Source organism: Octodon degus, unplaced genomic scaffold (assembly GCF_000260255.1).
Source record: "Octodon degus isolate 3935 unplaced genomic scaffold, OctDeg1.0 scaffold00140, whole genome shotgun sequence".
NCBI lineage: Eukaryota > Metazoa > Chordata > Mammalia > Rodentia > Octodontidae > Octodon > Octodon degus.
Genome location: NW_004524716.1, coordinates 5635722 through 5653407, shown reverse-complemented (window position 1 = coordinate 5653407; position 17686 = coordinate 5635722). Strand labels below are relative to the sequence as shown.

At 36.3% G+C, this 17686-nt stretch overlaps 1 protein-coding gene across 1 annotated transcript in view; it reads right to left on the bottom strand.

Annotated features, from left to right (window-relative positions):
- St7l (suppression of tumorigenicity 7 like) overlaps positions 1–17686 on the bottom strand; it is an 89839-nt gene that overhangs the window by 31065 nt on the left and 41088 nt on the right. The window contains exons 6-10 of the mRNA XM_023701753.1: positions 14121–14199; positions 7580–7734; positions 4123–4220; positions 3799–3913; positions 848–920 (exon numbers count right to left, since the gene is read on the bottom strand). Coding sequence (XP_023557521.1) covers positions 848–920; positions 3799–3913; positions 4123–4220; positions 7580–7734; positions 14121–14199 — 520 coding nt within the window. The remainder of the gene's footprint in view (positions 1–847; positions 921–3798; positions 3914–4122; positions 4221–7579; positions 7735–14120; positions 14200–17686) is intronic.

Here is a 17686-nt window from a genome sequence, read left to right as displayed (position 1 = left end):
TTAATAAAGAATAAAAATTTTCAAATTTAGGTAAAGAAAGCCTTTGTTAGGAAGGTAAGGCAGAAATAAATATAAGAACATGTAGAACACCTCACGAAATAAAAGTACAGTATTTCTTTTTATCCTAGAAGAAACAGAGTGGGCATTTCATCCTTATCAAGCCATAGTACCCTAAAATGAAAGAAAACAGCCACTACTTATTTGCTTTCTGAGTATCTGGTAGGTTCTGTTTTTTTTTTTTTTTAATTTTTAAAAAATCACTTCTTTATTTGGTATAGGGTCTCACTACACAGCTCAGACTTGTAGTAATCCTCCTGTCTCAGCCTCTCCAATGCTGGGATTACACATGTTCGCCACCACACCCAATTTTGGTGGCTAGCACAGTGGGCACAGCATGCAGTACTGGGGATTGAACCCAGGTCCTTGCATTTGCCAGGGGTGTCAAAACTACAAGAGGCGTTAAAAGTACAAGAAAAGCAGAATAATTCAAGTAGATTACTGCATAATCTAAGAACCAACAACATGAATCCTATTTCCCTTCTACACGCCTTTCATCATACTGTTATATGTGTACTTTCTAGACTCTGCTTTAAGCGCTTAACACACAATCCTCACACAATCACCGGATGGTATAAGAAAGAAATGCAAAATAATTAACTTGGCCAAACTTCTATACAGTTTGAATTTAAACCTCAGAATATTTAACTCTAAAAACTCCTCTTTCCACTACATACAATGAGACGCTTCAAAGTCAAAGAAAATTAAGAGCTATTCAGAAGGAAGAGAGGACAAACAATACTCAATTTAACAATCTTTCCAAATTACTGTAGCTTTCGTAACTACTTACTTATCTGAAACGGTTCTTGTTTTCAACAGTGCTGCTGTGTAACAGATGGCTGCTGACTTCGGAAGGCTTATATCTGTAATACAATTTTTAATTATTTGTGAAAATGTCTTAAAGATAATTTTTCATAAGAATAATTCATAGGGGCTGGTGAGATGGCTCAGTGGTCTAAAGCACCTACTTAGAACAAGCTTAGCAAAGCACAGGGACCGCGGTTCAATCCCCCAGCACCACATGCCAGCCACCCCCGCCCCCTGGTGGGCTGAGCTGGCCACACACACACACACACACACACACACAAATAAATAAATAAATTTTTTAAAAAAAGAATGATTCATAGTGGAAATTCAACAAATACACTCTAGGAGCAAAAACTCCTTAACACATTGCTCAAAGACCTAAGTTTCGATCTTGATCCTACTCCGTACTAGCTAAGTATCCTCAAGCTAGGAGCAATTTCTTTGATCTCAGTTTTTTCTTCTCAAAACAAAGAATCATATTTTCTGGCAGAAATTCAATTATGCCTACAAGAGCCCTCTAAGTAATACTGACAAGTACTTAAAAATGTTTATAATAATCTGCTTACTATAAGACTATTCAGGAGAAAAGCCATAGCATAATTAGAACTATGTAAAAACTATACTCATTCATAGAAGAAAAACTGAAAAAAAAATGTAAATGGAAGGATTTTTACATTTAAAAATTTAAAAAGGGTGATTTTTATTTTCCATTTTCTTACTTTTTGTTTGTTTTTCACTTTTTGTTTTTTGGATACAGAATCTCCATATGTGGTTCAGGTTAGTCTTGAACTCATTAATGGCCTTGAACTTGCAGCCATCCTTCTACCTCAGTCTCCCAAATGCAGGGATTATGTGTGTGTGCCAACACACCTGGCTTAGATTTTCTACTATATTTTCTTAAATGATCATCTTTAATTAATTAAAAATTAATTTAGTACTATAAATAAGCAATAAAAATTTTCTAAAAGAATGCCTAAAGTACTGTTACAAGAAGGGTAATACTGGTGATTCTTTTTGTGTTTCCAACTCCAGAGTTATTCTAGCAAATGGAGAATTAAGAAAGTAAACATGCTTTCATCTACACTTCAGGATACTAGGAAGAGGGCCGGGGAGATGGCTCAACGGAACAAGCACTTGCCTGGTAAACACAAGGGCCTGAGTTCAATCCCCGGTTCCACAAAAAAAAAAAAAAAAAAAAAAAAAAGGATGCTAGGAAGATAAAAACTAAGGCTCATGGAAACTGAACACAGAAACATATCAACTTGGGCTTTATTAATTTTTAGATTTACTTTATTTTCAATGAAGTATGTCCTATTCTGATTTTTCATATTTAGTCCCTAAGCTTGTTCAGTATAAATATCATGACCACGCACCTAGTTAAGGTACATATGAAAGAAATTTCTCACAAATTTCTCTATGAGCTTACATTATACTGAAGCACCGCCTAGGAATTCCAGATATTTAAAAGAAATAAACTTCTCTTTCCAAATATAACACATTTCAAACTTTCCAACTCATAAGGATTCCCAAGCTAATGGGTAGGAACCTACAATAAGACAAGTATGACTAAATGACTTATATGTATTCTGTTATAATTAAAGATACAACTAGAAACATTATGATTATTATGAAGTTTTCAGCTTAGGTTAAAAGCTGATGTCTTCTTCTAAATAAGGAGAAAGTCCATGTGCCTTTATGTACTTAGTACAGGGTCTCGATATACAGCTCAGACTTGTAGTGATCCTCCTGCCTCAGCCTCCCCAGCAATGGGATTACAGGTATGCACCACCATGCATCGGCAGCCAGCTCAGCACGTCAGGGTGAGGCCGGCACAACACAGAGCATGTGGTACCAGGGATCAAACCTGCGTCCTTGCACTGGCCTAGGCAGGTGCTTAGATGGCTCAGCTATCTCCCTGGCCCCCATGTGTCTTTAAAATTTTCCCAATTTCATCTGCTATAAGCTTCCACTGTTATATCACAATTATAAAAATAGCCCATTAACTTTAATTATTGTTAATGGGAATGAACAAAGAAGCAGAATATCTGGATTTAAATTCAGGCTTATCATTTACTAACTGGGAGGTATTACTCAATATTCAACCTTCTTAAAACTCCTGTTGCCTAATTTAGTTCTGTAACTAGAAAGAGTAAAAATACTTATCCTACCATCTCACAAAATTATAAGGATCATGTAAGATTATAAATTATGCTTTATGACTAAAAGCATTGTAAAGATGTTATTCTGAAATGTTAAAATAAGCAACTTTTATTGGCCTTTCTTGATTCTCAAAAACACACTTTACTATGTGTACAACGCCTATGTTTTCCTAACCAATTAGCTTACCTAGAGCTGTTTTCAGTGTAATTGCTATTCATTTGTCTACATGTTACACTAAACTGTAAATCCTAAGAGGGCTAAATCCATGTTTCCGTTTTCACTATTGCGTTCAAGTGCCTCACACATATTAATTACTTAATAAGCACTTAATAAAGGAAAAAATCTTGACAGAAGAAAATTCCTCCTTGTAGGTTTTGTTTGTTTTGTTTTCTGGTTTTTTTTGGCAGAACTGGGAATTGAACTCAGGCCCTCACACTTGCCAGGGAAACATTTATTGTACTGAGCCACCTCCCTGACCCCGACTTATTTTCTTTTTTTTCAAAACCGGGGATTGAACTCATGCCTTTGCGCTTGCCAGGGAAGCGCTTATTCCACTGAGCCATCTCCCCGGCCCTCCTTGTAGGTTTTGCTGCCAAAAGTCCTGATGAAGAGTATACTTAATACCAACTTGTACAACTTGTTTCCTAAATACTGACCCATAAAAAAGAGAAAAATTAGAGTACTAGAATATAATCATATTTATAACTACATAATTGAAACATGACTACTGTAACAATGCTATCAACTAAGACAAATAAAACAAATAAAACTCACCATCATATTTTGCTAGGACTGCCTGAACATCCGCATAGGCCTGTAACTCTAAAAGTGATTCTAACAGATTTTCATGGATGTTCAACATGGTAAGAGGAGGAAATTCTTTCATCAACTATATATTAAAAGGAAAAAAAGATGAAAATCATAACAGGAACACAAAAGAGCGAAAACATTTTCATTGAACCAATTCTTTTGCTTTCTCATAAAACTGGAGACTCAAACATACATATATATATATATATATATATATATATATATATATATACATACACTCAGGTTTTGGAGGAAAAAATATGTAGTATAGCTATCAAATTTACTTACATCTCTCATTATTTTCACTGCTTCTCTTATTCTTCCTAATTTTCTTGCACACATTGCCAATCTTCTTTTAATATATACTAGTACGTTGGTATCTCTCCCTGTTTATAAAAACAAAAAAATGACACAACTATCACTTGTGTGCTATAGCCTATTTTGTTTATTTGTTTGTTTGGGGGGGGTACTAGGGATTAAACTCCAGACCTTGCGCTTGCCAGGCAGGCGCCTATGCTGCTGAGCTATCTCCCTGGCCCTAGGCTATTTAATTAACATAATTAATTTTATTTGCTTACCTTGCACTTTTTTTTTTTTTTTTTTTTTTTGCAGTACCTGGGATAGAACTCAAGACCCTGTACTTGCCAAGCAAGTGCTTATTCTACTATCTCCCCAGCCCTAATGACTGTGATTGTTAAATCTGGATGATGAATACTGAATAGTAATTCTCTTCTGTGTATGTTTGAATTTTCTGTATTAAAAGCTTAAAATACATACTGAATTACTTTTGCATCTAATAGAAATCCACAGCAGCATATAAACAGTAATTTGTAGTTGGCACATTCATTTTAATGATCACATAAGGGAAATGTATGTATTAGTACAGATATAAATCATTAGCTTACTCAGTTTCTGCATAAACAATCTAAAAAAAGTTCTCTTAACTAAAAAATTCAACATTTCCCAAACAAAATTTTCATGGCTAGTAACTTTTCTTAATAGCTAGTAACTAAAAAAAATTTGAACTGCTTCTAGAAGACGGCTAACAAAATAACAATATTTGATTTTGAACCAGAACAAATGACATGACTGTTTTACAGATAGTTTCATTACAGCTGGTAAAAATGAGAAACAGAATACGGAATTCAAGGATACAAAATTAAAAATTCCCAGTTTTAACAACATACATTGGGGCTGGTGAGATGGCTCAGTGGTCTAAAGCACCTACTTAGAACAAGCTAAGCTAAGCAAAACACAGGGACCGCAGTTCAATCCCCCAGCACCACATGCCAGCCAGCCCCGCCCCCTGGTGGGCTGAGCTGGCCACACACACACAAAATAAATAAATAAATAAATAAATAAATAAATATTAAAAAAAAACATACATCAATGAAATATACTGTATACATCAATATTTTAGAAAGAAAAATTATCCAAATTTTAATTTTTACAAACATTCACAAGTTATCTGATAACAATGTATTATATAAACATATTTCAATTTATTGTCCAGCATTTGTCAAAATCATGAAACTAAAACTCTCTAGTCCCAAAAGCCAAAAGCCAGGAACAGAAACATTGCTAATTCTAGTTAGTTTCTTTGGTAAAAATATCTCACTTTTGCTCTTGGTCACGGTGGACCTGGAGAGATCCAGATGAGCCAGGGAGGTCAGATCTTGTGTAAAGCGTCTTTTTGGTGGTTTTTCCTTACTCCTAAGCCCCCTGATTTGGTCTCAAAAAAAAAAAAAAAATCTCACTTTTGCTGGGCATGATGGCACATGGTTATAATGCCAACACTTGGGAGGATGAGGCAGGAGGATCATCAGCAGTTTGAGGCTAGTTTGGGATACGTATTGAGTTCAAGACCAGCCAGGGCTATAAAGTTTGCTCCAAACCAGCCTGAACTACATAGTAAGACCCTGTTTCAAAAAAAAAAAATTAAGGGGGCCAGGGAGATGGCCCAGTAGAATAAGCACTTTCCTGGCAAGCACAAGGAAGTGAGTTCAATCCCTGGTTCTGAAAATAAATAAATAAATAAATTTTTTAAAAAATTTTAAAGTGTCTCACTAGGAGAGCAGCCTTATGAATGGAAAGAAAACTTCAGTTGTCATGGCCCATCTAAGCCTAAATACATCATGGAGAAAATAAAAAAACAAACAAAAAACCCACAGCCACAAATAAGGTTGAATTTTGTGCTAGAAACATGGTGTAAAAAAGACTGAAGAGGGCTGGTGAGATGGCTCAGTGGTCTAAAGTACCTACTCAGAACAAGCTAAGCCAAGCAAAGTACAGGGACCACAGTTCAATCCCCCAGCACCACATGCCAGCCAGTCCCGCCCCCTGGTGGGCTGAGCTGGCCACACACACACACACACACACACACACACACACTAAATAAATAAATAGACTGAAGAGCAAACAAAATGATGTGCCTGGGCAGAAGCTGGGCGATGTGCCTCTACTACTGTCTTCCCTGAAGCGGAAAATAAAGGTAAGACATCATCAAAGGGAAAATTACAGCCAGTTGTCCCACAGACAAAGGATTCATATCTAGGACATATAAAGAATTGAAAAAAAAAAAAATCAGACCCCTTAAATTCAAAGATCCAATCCAAAAATGGGCACCGAAAAAAAAATGGGCATCAGAGATGAACAGGCACTTCATAGATGAGAAAATATAAATGGCAAATAAACACACAAAAAATGTTCAACTTCATCAGTCATTTGAGAGATGCAAATTAAACAAGTCAGATTCTCTCAGAAAGAATAGCTATCATCAAAAAAAAAAAAAAAAAAAAAAAAAATCAACCGATAACAAATGCTAGTGGGGCGATGAAGACAAAGGAACTCTTCTCCACTGTTAGTAGGAATGCAGACTGATACAACCACTATGAAAATCAATGTGAAGATTCCTTAAAAAACTGAGATTGGAGGTCCCATGGGAACCAGCTATTCTCCTTCTGGGTATCTTGCCAGAAGAATTAAAAACATACTCATCATCATTAGATTTTTCTCATTACTAATTATCACCCCTAGAAGGTCCTCCTGAATCCTAAGATTTTTTAACTTACGTTTCTCTAATGACCAGCCCAATTCTTACATAAGTTGTAACTCTCAGAGCAGCTATATTTCCTTTCAATAACCACAGCAGTTTTATTCTTTTCCAAAATTATTCTCTGGCTAATACATATTTCTATCTTGCTGATACTGATAGATTAGAAATAACAAATCTTTAGTTATAGCTTATAAAAATTAGCAAGCTCCTCCATATTAAGTGTTTTTATTATTATTTTTTTTTTTTTTTTGAGGCAGGGTCTTGTTTTACAGTTTGGGTTAGCCTTGTGCTCACTTTTGTAGCCCCAAGGCTAATCTCGAACCCACAGTGATCCTCCTGTCTCAACCTCCAGAGTGCTGGGACTACAGATGTGTGCCACCATGTCTGGTTCTGGGGTAGCATGGCATGCCCGGCATTGCATGGCATGCAGAACCAGGGATCAAACGTGGGATCATTTTTTTTGTGAAACCAGGGATTGAACTCAGGCCCTTGCGCTTGCCAGGGAAGCGCTTATTCCACTGAACCATCTCCCTGGTCTAAACGTGGGATCTTGTGCTTTCCAGGTAGACACTTATGCCCCTGAGCTATCTCCCTAGCCCCAAGTGTTTTTATTATTATTTTGTGTTTTAAACATAAAAGCCAATTATATAACAGATAAAAGACAGTAAAAATCAGTTCAATTTTGCTTACTCAGTTGAGCTTCATGCTGAGGACTCTGGTGCTGGCACTGCTGTGACCGCTTATAAATTGTTTCTCCTGCCTTGAGCGCCTGTTTAAATAGCCTTTCAGCATCTACAATAGTGGTTGCTTCTTCCTCAGCCAGTAGGACGTAAGCAGTGGCACAACTATGGAAAAAGTAAGCAAGGCAATTTTAAGTGAAATGGTAAAGCAAGAATTTTCTCTTGGGTATATCCTTTGGTCTATATCATGTTTCCCTTACACTCACCAACACTTTTCATCTCTGAATAAAAAAAAAAAAAGAAAAAAATTCATTCAAATTTTAATTATTTGGACATATTGATACATTCATTATGCCTAGTTCCCTAAGTTTCCACTATTTCTCTTCTACTCTTCACTTTCTATCTTTTAAAAATTCCATTTCCATTCTCCTACCCTTTGCCTTGTTTTCTTTTTGTGGAAGAAAAAGAGCACATATAAAGAAATATCTGGAAAGTAGTTCTGGGGAATGTATGTATGTATATTTTTTTTTGGAGGGGGGGTACTGGGAATCGAACTCAGGACCTCATGCTTACAGGGCAGGTGCTGCACCACTGAGCTAAATCCCAGCCCTGGGACCATATACTTTAGTGATCATATAAGTGCTCTTAGTCCCTATATACTATACTGTGTACTATTTATCTTTGTGGGCAGCTATGAGATAGAGTTAATACTGGGAAGACTGCTCACCAGGCACCTTTCATATCTGACTCAGAAATCTTTGCACATGCCCCTTTCCCTTGGGCTTATTTATCCACAGCAGTGTGTAATACAACTTCCCTTGGTCTGAATTTCAGTCCATCCTTCTATCCTCCTAGGCTGTCTTATACCTGTGCTTATTCCATGTTTTCTTCACCCTACAAAACCAGAGATTTTTCTTTGTATCTTTCAATACCTGGCTAAGAAGACAAACTAATTGTTTTTGCACACACACACACACAAAAAAAAAAAATAAAAAAATAAAATACAAGGGAGATAGCTCAGCAGCACAAGTGCCTGCCTGGCAAGTGTAAGGTCCCAAGTTTGACCCCTAGTACCACAAAAAAAAAAAAAGACTAAAAATATAAGCAATGAGTTTTCCTAGAAATCAGTAGTACATCTCTTTGGGGGCAATGTCTTAGTTCTGACTACCAATGCCTACATTATCCGGCATTCTAGTCAGCAGCCATATGTTGCTAGTCTGAGTTGAGATGTGATATAAATGTAAAAGGAACATGGAATCTTGAAAACTAAGAAAAATGTAAACTCTTTCCTTAATAGTTCTTAGGACTTGAAGCTAAAATGCAGAGCTGGCCAAATAGCTCAGTGGATTAAAGCACCTGCCAGCAGACGCAGTGGTCAGGGGTTTGATCCCTGAGCCTGCTGTGCTGGCCCCACCCCTGGGGTGCACTGAGACGGCAATTGAGACTGGGCGTGGTGGTGTGAGCCTGTAATCCCAGCTCTTGGGAGGTTGTAAACCGGTGGATCACTACAAGTCCAATCTAGTAGTGAGACCCTGAACACCCTGTAGACCCTTCCCTAAAAAATAAAAAATAATCTAAAAAGTCCCTCAAAGACTGTGTTCAGAGATGAGGTCTAGAGAGGTGACATGTCAAGAGAATGCTAGCCCCTCCATGAGTCAGCCCACCAATGAGTTAGTTCTCAGCTGAATGGGCTACTGAGAATTAACAGGTCACCTAGTTCATGTCTTTGAAGAGCGTGACCATTCTGGCTCTTTTCCGGTCTATCTCTGTCTCTTTCTCTTCATCCTAGCTATCTTCAGATGAGCAGCTTGCTACTGTCTTACCCTTCTGCTGTGATGTTTCTGCTTCACCACAGGCCTAGAAGCAATGAAGCTAAGTGATTATGGACTGAAACCTCGGAAACTGGAGGCCAAAATAAACATTTCCTCCTGATTTAATCAGGTATTTGGTCATAATGATGGGAAGCTGATTAGCATTAGTTTTTAAAAATATATGTTAAAGCAATAGTTTAATATCTTACATGTAGCTAAAAAGCACTTCAAATTTTTTTTTCACTTTTTAAATATGACTGCATACTAGAAGATTTAAAGTTACACACATGGTTCATATTATATTTCAATTGAACAGTGCTTACCTAAGCAAGAGAAGAGTGGTAAAAGTATAAAAGGAAGGCATGAAATAAAAGTGATGGCAAGGCTGCTATCATCAATTAGGATCAATAAGGTTATAGAAATGCCACCTAAACAGCCTTCAAGCAGTACATCTAAACTATATGATAATTTCTCTAATCAGCAAAGATTTCTTCAGTATATTAACCAGATTTTTATGAAACACAGACATACTTCTTTAAACACTGGGCATCTGACTGCCACTCTAAACACCACATCAAATGTCTTTAAATAACCATAACAAAATACTTTTCAAAATATCTAGGGGGCCTGCCAGTTAGCTCAGTTGTTTAAGTGCTGGCTTATGCAAATGCAGTCAGGCGCAGGATACTGCGGTTTGATCTCCAGCTCCTCACGCCTTACCAGACCTGCCATTAAGGCAGCCTGAGCCAGCACCCCCGCCCAAAAAAAAATTCCTCAAAATATCTAGATGGAGGGCCAGAGAGATAGAACAGTGGACTAAGTACCTGCTCAGGCAAGCACAGGGATTGGGGTTCAATCCCCCGCACCACATGCAGCACTAGCCCCATCCCTGGGAGCACTGAGCTGGCCACTGAGACCTGGCATGGTAGTGCACTACCTCCTGTCTTGGAGTGTTAGGATTACAGGTATGTGCCAAGTTCAGAGCATTTGAAGTGTATAGTTGACAGACTTTTAATATACTCTCATCATTGTGCAGCTATCACTGTAAAGAGCTCCAAAACAGTCCTAACAGTCATTTCCATCTCCCTATTTCCTCAAGCCATGGCAATCACAAATCTATACTGTCTTGATAGTGCCCTTTGATGCACAAATTATTTTGATAATCTAGTTTATAATTTTTTCTTTTATTCTTTTGATGTCATATCTAATAAGTCATTGCAAAACCCAAGGTCATAAAGACATGCTCCAAATCCTTTTTTTCCTTTCTGTTTTTGTTTTTAATAGTGGGGGACTGGACCCACACACAGTTAATGGCTCTAACACAGAGCTATATTCCTAGTCCTTTTCTGTTCTGAGACAGGGTCTCGCCAAATTACCTAGGCTGACTTTGAACATGCAAGCCTCATGCCTCAACCTCTTGCATAGAATCTGTAATACAACTGGGTGAGTATTGACATGAACAGAGGATGCCTTTCCATGTAGTTAGGTCCCCTTTAACTATTTCAATGTTTTGTATTTTTCACTATACAAGTCTTGCACTTCTTTAAATTTATCCCTAAGTATTTTAATAGTTCTGACACGATTTTAAGTAGAATTGCAAATTTTTCATTGCTAACATACTGAAATATAGCTAATTTTTCTGAGCTTGTTTCTTGCAATTTTTTTTTTTTTTTTTTTTTTCGGTTACCAGGGATCAAACTCAGGACCTTATGCTTGCCAGATAGGCTTATGCCACTAAACTATTTCCCTGGCCCTCTTGCAATATTTTAAAGTATTTTTTTCTTTTCTAGCACTTACGATAAAACTAAGGACTTCATACATCCTAGGCAAGTGCTCTACCCACTGAGGTCCATCTCCAACTAATTTATAATTATTTTATTGGTTCTTACAGCATTTTCTTCTACCTGGATTCTTAAGATTTTGTGCACAGAAGATCATCTTCTTTTTAGTACCATAAATTGAGCTCAAGATCTTGCACTTACCAGGCAGGGGCTATGCAACTGTGCTATGTCACTGGCCCAAGATAATTTTACTTGTGAATAGAGATAGTTTCACTTTTTTTCCAATTCTGACACTATTTTTTTTCTTGCCTAATTGTCCTGACTTTCTGATCATAGAAAGTATTTAGCCTCTCATCATTAAGCACATACAGTAGTTAGCTGTAGATTTTCCAGATGTTCTTTATTAGGTTGAGGACTCCTTATTAATTTTACTGTTTTTCATGATAAAATTGTGTTGGCTTTTGACTTTTTCAGCAATTGAGATAATTACATTTTTAAAAATTTTTTTCTAGCAGTATGATATACTACATTAATTTTTGTTTGACTTTTTTTTTCCAGATAGGGTCTTGCTGTGTAGTTCAGGCTGGCCTTGAACTCACAGCAATCCTCCTGCCTTTGCCTCCCAACTGCTGGGATTAGAGGCATTTAACACCACAGCTGACCATTCATTGACTTTTATGCATTTTTTATCATCAAAAGGTATTAGATTTTGTCAAATGCCTTTTCTGAACTGAGATGATCACGTACTTTCCTTTATTCTGTTAATGTGTGTACTACACTGATCAATTCTGTATGTACAAAAAAAATTTTTATATGTATGCACTCATTCTTGCATCCTAAGAATAAACCTCACTTGGTCAGGGAATGCAATTCATTCAAGATGATTCTGGATTTGGTGTGCTAAGATTCTGGTTTGGGCCACTATTTCCTAAAATATTATTCCTGCTCTCTTCTCTCTCTTTTCTGGGATGGTCACTATGCATAGGTAGGGATGTTTGATAGTGTCCAAAAGAGCTCCTAGACACTTTCTTTTTCTTCATTCCTTTATTTTTTCCTGCTTCTTAGGCTAGATAATGTCAGTTGACCTTATTTAAATTTGCTAATTCTTTTCCCTTCCCAAATCTGCTACTGAACTATTACAGTAAATTTTTATTTCAGTTATACTTCTCAATTTTAAAATTTCGATTTAGTTTTTCTATTATTTCTTTTCCTTTATTGGTATCTCTAATGGTAAGCCATTATCCTCATACTTTTCATTACCTCTTTGAATATATTTAAAACAGTTTACTTACAGTCTATGGAATCCAAAGTAGGATTCTTCACAGGCAGGTTCTAGTCACTTATTTTCTTTCTGGTATATAGACCACAACATATTTTGGCAATTCTAGACATCAGATTTCCTCCATTCCCTTTTTGTTGCTGCATGTAGTTGTATGTTTATTGAATTTTTGAGCCAATTTTATTAAAATCTGTGTTCTTTGTCATGTGTGACCAATGTGGTTTGTGCTCTCAGCTTAGTGTCAGTTAATGTTTTCATAGGAATTTCCTTAAATATCTAGAGCCAAAACATCCACAGAAGAGACATACACAAAAGCAATCCTTGCCATGGGCTCTTGTATGTGTGCTGGGCACATTATCAACATTCAGTCAGGCAGTTTACAACTCTGCCTTAGCCTTCATTTCATGCTATACACTATCTAAAGGTTAGCCAGACATGAGAGCTTCAGGCGTTTGCAAGTCTTTCCTAAGCACAAGCTCAACTCTAGCCACATGTAGAGCCTTTGAGAGTCCCAGGAACAAAGTCTTTATTCTCCCCACATGTCCCATACTCTTTTTGGTTTCTCCTTTTTTTTTTTTTTCACAGCTATGATCCCTTATTCTAGGCAGCAGCAGTGGCTAATATATTTGCCTATCAATGTTTTCAATAAATGTTCCCAAGTGCAATAAATTCAGTGCTAGGAAAAGTTCAAGCTAGTTGAAGGCAAGTGCTCTGAGCTGGTTCTTCGGGTGGCCACCCCACAGGTCAAAACAACCACAATTCCTTGAGAATAAGGTCCATGTGACTTCCTCCAGCACTAGAAACCTATACTTGGGATGTGCACTATTGTCAAGGCTTCCATGGAGCAAGGCAGTGGAAGATGGGGCCAGGGTAGTTTAAAATACCACAAAGCTTGCTTACCGAAAATTAGTAATTTTTCCCTCGTTAAGCATTCACCAGGTTATTGTAAACTTTTGACCATTTTTTAAAAATTCACTCATTTTGGAATTTGCTGTTCTGCCCATTTTTTGTTCCACCGTTGGAAGGTCATCTTACTGAAGATAATGTATCTACTAGGGGTTTTCAGAGGAAATCTCCAAATTCACATTATCTGGGAAACACTCCTCAAATGAACCAACTGGGATTATATTTTTACTCTTTGCATTTAGTTAGTATACATTAGATTAATGTTTATTAATCTGTCCCATTTAAATATTGGGTTGACTAGTAATTTTATATTTATCTTCTCAAGATATAAAGAGATTTAAAAAATGCTGTTAACATGAAAAGTTATTAAGTTGAAAGAGCTTTGGTTTACTTATTTTGAATCCTCTTATGTCCCCCTAAGTCCATAAACAACTAAAGTTTACAGAAGTGAATGAATGCTTTAAATGAAAAGCAAAATTAAAACAGTGGGATAAGGTTTAATACCCTTTCAAAAATTAACTATTACCATTTCTCCATTAGTATTCGAAAGTGTAAAAGCAATTCTTAATTTCTATTTAAAAGTATATATAAATTTACAATTTTGGAAGCAAAATGCAAGTGCTGATGAACACTGCAAATTTTATCTCCGGAATACAAAAAGAAAAAGGAACACTAACAACTCGAAAAGAATTAGGAACAGACGAAAGAAAATATAAAACCATTTGCCTGAGTTTATTTAAAGCAAACTTTTTTTTCCATGTATTTAAAACTTACTCATTGTTTAATTCTAAAGCTTGATAGGCTGCTTTGATTCGAGCTGGAGGATTTCTTTCCCTCCATGCCTTCTGCATAACTGTAGGAAAAATATTTCAAAAGGTAGATGAGATGGTAAACATAAGTAATATTATGCAAAATGTATGAAGATTAAGGTAGAGGAGTAAATAAAACTTAAACAACATGTTCTTAATCACATAAAACCAGAAATTAGGTTACTAGCTCACATTAACCTTATGAAAATTCTACATTAATCTTGGAAACTTTATACACATTTTTTTCTGATTTATTTAAATAACCAGTTATTGGGCCGGGGAGATGGCTCAGTGGAGTAAGTGCTTCCCAGGTAAGCACAAGGGCCTGAGTTCAATCCCCGGTTCCACCAAAAAAAAAAAAAAAAAAAAAAAAAAAGTTATTTAAGTTAATTACATCATTAGTACACATGAACATTTATGCATCCAAGCATGTTAAAACTATAGGTGAATACCACTACATATGAATATCCATATGAAATATTTATTACCATTCTACTTTTGTCAGCCTGAAAAGATTCTACGGAATTGCTAAAGACATATAAAAGCTTAAAAACAAAGCCTATCTATTCAATGATTCTAGAAAAAATGTGTAATTTGCATTTTATATGAAAACAATGTAGAATAGTACATCTCTGGAAAATGTCAGCTCTACTGAGATTCAACAAAAGCCTGAGTTAGGATTTCTCTGGAGTGTTAGTTGTGCTACTATTTACTGTACCAACATGAAAAAATCACATTAAGTAGCGTCTCTTAAAAATTAACCAAACAAACAAAATAGAATCATGAAACTGTCTGGCCTATTTTAATTTTGATAAGGAAAAAGAGAACCTATGAGTGTTAATATTGGAACAAAGCCCATGACTGTCCAGAAAGAATAATGTGGAAAATGTCTGAGTTTTCCTTTGGAAACAAAATATTAGTCTTGGCTTAGAAAAGGAGACAATATATTTCACCATATAATAAAAATACATTTGTCATTTCAAATATGTCACCAGCTTGCTGACAGCTAATGCTTCCTGAGCTTGACAAACTGATGCAAGTCAGCACTCATCTGATACTGATCAGGTAAAATATACCATTCTGTTGGGACATTAAAATACTATATAAAAATAGCATTTAGTATTAGACTTGTGATTTTAGATGATGAGGCTATTTTCTATAACTTAAATATTATTTATAGGGGGCCAGGGAGATGGCTCAGTGGAATAAGCGCTTCCCTGGCAAGTGCAAGGGTCTGAGTTCAATTCCCGGTTCCACAAAAAAAAAAAATATAAATCAAATTTTAATAGTGAATCTATATCAACATTTTATGTGGTTATTTACTATTTTCTAGTTTATTAAGTACATATCATAATTTATTTAACCATTTCCTTTTTGTTGGACAACTAAAGTTACATCCAATGCTTTGATAATATTAAAACTGTGATAGCTAGGCATGTTAGTACATGTCTGAATCCCAGCACTCTAAGAAGCTGAGGTAAGAGGATCTCAAGTTGTTGAAGCCCAGCCTGGGAAATTTAGTGACTTAAGAGTTCCTGTCTCAAAAAACTTGGACTGTACTACAAAGCAAGAACCTGCCTCAGAGAGAGAAAGAGAGAAAGAGAGAGAGAGACAGACAGACAGACAGACAGACAGACACACACACACACACACACACACACACACACACAGAAAGACAGAGACAGAGAATAAATAAATAAATATATTTTTTGAAGGGCTAAAGATGTTAGCACTTTTTCAGTTCCTTTGTATACCTGATCAAATACAACAGTATTCTGGTTGTCAATAGCTCGAAGAGTGGCCGGGAAGATAGCTAAGTGGTTTAAATGCCTGCCTGGCAAGCAAAAGGTCCTGAGTTCGATCACTGGTACCCAAAAGAAACGTAACAAAACAGCTCCAAGTTCAAACTTTCCACTACTTGAATGACAAAGTTTGAAATAAAAAATCTGCTCAGTGTTCCTAATTTTGCTCAATAGTTAAACTGAAAACCTAACTTGAAAGAAACCTATAAGAGCTGAGAGTTACCAATAAGCCAAAACTCCAAAGTCTGAAACAATTCAAAATTCAAAACACGGGGCCGGGGAGATAGCTCAGTAGAATAAGTGCTTCCCTGGCAAGTGCAAGGGACTGAGCTCAATCCCTGGTTCTGCAAAAAAAAAAAAAATTCAAAACATGAAACCACAAGTGGAAAATGCCACATCTGACTTCATGGGGCTGGTAATCAAAATATAATCATACTAAAACTACTATTTGGAGGAGAAGTATGGAAGTACTTTCTTTCTTTCTTTTCTTTTTTTTGGTGGAACCGGGGTTTTGACTCAGGTCCTTGTGCTTGCCAGGTAAGCGCTTATTCTACTGAGCCATTTCCCTGGCCCCTGAAAGTACTTTCAAATTACAAATCCTCTTGTGTCTTTAGTTGTGCTCTCCTGACTGCCTTGATGTCCTGATTCAATTCAAAATGTCCATCTTTCATGGTCTCTCTGACCTTAGTGAAGACACAGAAGTTGCACAGTGCCACATCTAGTAAATAAGGTAGATGAAAACATTGTAAGGTTTAATTTGACAGGAATTACCACAAACAATTTTGAATTGATTCAGGACATTGAGGCAGCTACAAAAAAGATAATAATGAAAGAGGACTTACTTCTATAAGTTCTTTCTGCTTCAGAAAGTGTTAAGGGGGCTGGGGATTTGGCTCAGCGGTAGAATGCTTGCCTAGCAAGCTGGAAGCCCTGGGTTCGGTCCTTGGCACCAAAAACAAAAAATAAACCTCTTCTAAAAAACAGTTCAACCAAAAAAATACGGTAAAGTCAAACAAGGCATCTGCACAGAAAGTGTTAAGAGGATGGCTTGGTGGTATATGCCTAGAACCCCTCCACTCCAGGTGCTCAAGTAGGAGGACTGTTGTAACTTCAAGATCAGCCTGGGCTACATAATGAGTTCAACGCCAGCCCAAACTGCACAGCAATACCTAGTCCAAAGTACATAGCAATCCTCTACTTCAAAAACTAAAAACCTAGTGGCAACAGTAATGGAATAAGTTTGTTAGAAGTGTGAGGGAGTACTACGAGAGAGATTTATGGTAATGTGTCTTTTACTATAATAAGTTTAAAAATTTTAAACATACTTTTTTTTAATCGCCGTTGTGTGTATATAAGATATATATGAAACATAAATAAATTTTATTTTTAGGTCTGGGTCCCACCCCCAAAATGTTTCATTATGTATATGAAAATATTCTACAATCTGAAGATATCTAAAATACAAATCATGGGCTGGGGAGACAGCTCAGTGGAATAAGCGCTTCTCTGGCAAGGGCCTGAGTTCAATCCCCAGTTGCACAGAAAAATAAATAAATAAAATACAAATCACTTTTGGTCCAACATTTTACATAAGCGTTACTCAAACTGTATTAGCAATCTTTGCTAACTTAATACTTCAAAATAATTTTTCATTTGTATATTTTTTCAAATTTCTAAAGAGGTTATCTAATCAACTTTTTAATTTTTTTATTTTATTTTATTTTATTTT